This window comes from Amphimedon queenslandica, unplaced genomic scaffold (genome assembly GCF_000090795.2).
Source record: "Amphimedon queenslandica unplaced genomic scaffold, v1.1 AMPQUscaffold_1942_Cont26053, whole genome shotgun sequence".
NCBI lineage: Eukaryota > Metazoa > Porifera > Demospongiae > Haplosclerida > Niphatidae > Amphimedon > Amphimedon queenslandica.
The window spans coordinates 1-1236 of NW_003557720.1; the positions used below are offsets into that span (position 1 = coordinate 1).

Below are 1236 nucleotides of genomic sequence, written 5' to 3' on the forward strand. Positions count from 1 at the left end.
GAGGAGGAATAGGAAGAGGCAGACTCGGGGGAGGGAGGGGATGAAGATCTATTGGATCTTCTTCTTGACTTCTTTCCTTTGCTGGAAGGCTCAGTGGCCGAGTGTTTCTTGTGAGGAGATCTTGAGCGGTCCCTGTATCCCTCTATAGATTTGAATGTATAGGTGAGACACTATTATAGGCGTTAGTGATAAACCTCTTTCTTTCTCTCGCTCTTTCTTGTAGTCGGCCATTTTGTCCCGGCTTTGTTTACTGCGCATGCGCAAACACGTGGTACATCTAGCAAATAAAGCAAAATAAAAATAATTACTGAAATAGCTAGTGAATTTTAAAAGAATGATAGGAGAAGAGGAGTCATTGAAGGCCTCGAAAAGCTGCAGTACAGGCCAATCCTCGTCCAGGAGTGGTCTACTGACTATGGATCAGAAGCACAGCAGCTCTGACATATTCATATCTATCAGTGGCTTGATAGGAGCAGGGAAATCAACACTCGCTACTAAACTGGCTGAAAAGATGGGGCTGCCTTGTTTCTACGAGCCTGTCATGGATAACGAGTATTTGGCTGATTTCTACAAAGACCCGGCCAGATATAGCTTCCCTTTACAAGTAAAAAAGCTGCTGCTGGTCACGAACACACCCATTTTAATTTTTTTTTCTCCCCTTTTTCTCCTTTACACAGATTTATCTGTTGAACCGTCGCTTCCAGCAGCATCAGTCTATAATCTGGCAGGGACAAGGAGGAGTCCAGGACAGGACAATATACGAAGACTCTGTCTTTGCACGAGTGAGGGGAGGGGCTGGGGTATGATCAATAAAGATTTTTTTCTCGTGATTGTGCTTGACAGGTTTTGATGGAGTCTAATTTAATGGAGGAAAGGGAATATCGCACTTACCTGTCACTTTTCAGCAACATGTCAAACTTTATGTAAATTGAAATAATAATAATAATAACCTCTTTAACTCTCTCTTTTAGGAAGAAGCCGAATCTTATTGTTCATTTGGATGTTTCTCCTGAGGAGAGTCTGAGGCGTATAAAGAATCGAAGTCGTGACTGTGAATCCTCAATTACTTTGGAATATTTACAGAACCTTCACAAAGCCTATGAGGTCTTTATTGCTGATATTGCTCGCATTATCCCGGTCATTAGAGTTAATTACGAGCGCTTTAGAACCACGGAAGAAATGGCCGATATGATAGTTAGGTAGGGCAGCATAATTATATAGTTACTCTAAGTTTTT

The 1236-nt window shown here is 41.8% G+C and overlaps 1 protein-coding gene across 1 annotated transcript; it reads left to right on the plus strand.

Annotated features, from left to right (window-relative positions):
* Window positions 1–6: 6 nt before the first annotated feature.
* LOC100641153 (deoxyadenosine kinase-like) lies at window positions 7–1203 on the plus strand. The gene is made up of 5 exons (XM_003392047.3): window positions 7–162; window positions 224–604; window positions 678–782; window positions 844–923; window positions 972–1203. Exons 2-5 carry the CDS (start codon window positions 335–337, stop codon window positions 1201–1203), a joined length of 687 nt encoding a protein of 228 aa, XP_003392095.3. The 5' UTR covers window positions 7–162; window positions 224–334.
* The last annotated feature ends 33 nt before the right edge of the window (window positions 1204–1236 follow it).

What these genes read in the sequence shown, in the direction of transcription:
- LOC100641153 (XM_003392047.3), top strand. Translation starts at nt 335, where the DNA reads ATGATAGGAGAAGAGGAGTCATTGAAGGCCTCGAAAAGCTGCAGTACA. An exon ending in GATATAGCTTCCCTTTACAA is followed by an intron (nt 605 to 677) that starts GTAAAAAAGCTG and finishes TCCTTTACACAG; the next exon opens with ATTTATCTGTTGAACCGTCG. An exon ending in AGCAACATGTCAAACTTTAT is followed by an intron (nt 924 to 971) that starts GTAAATTGAAAT and finishes TCTCTCTTTTAG; the next exon opens with GAAGAAGCCGAATCTTATTG.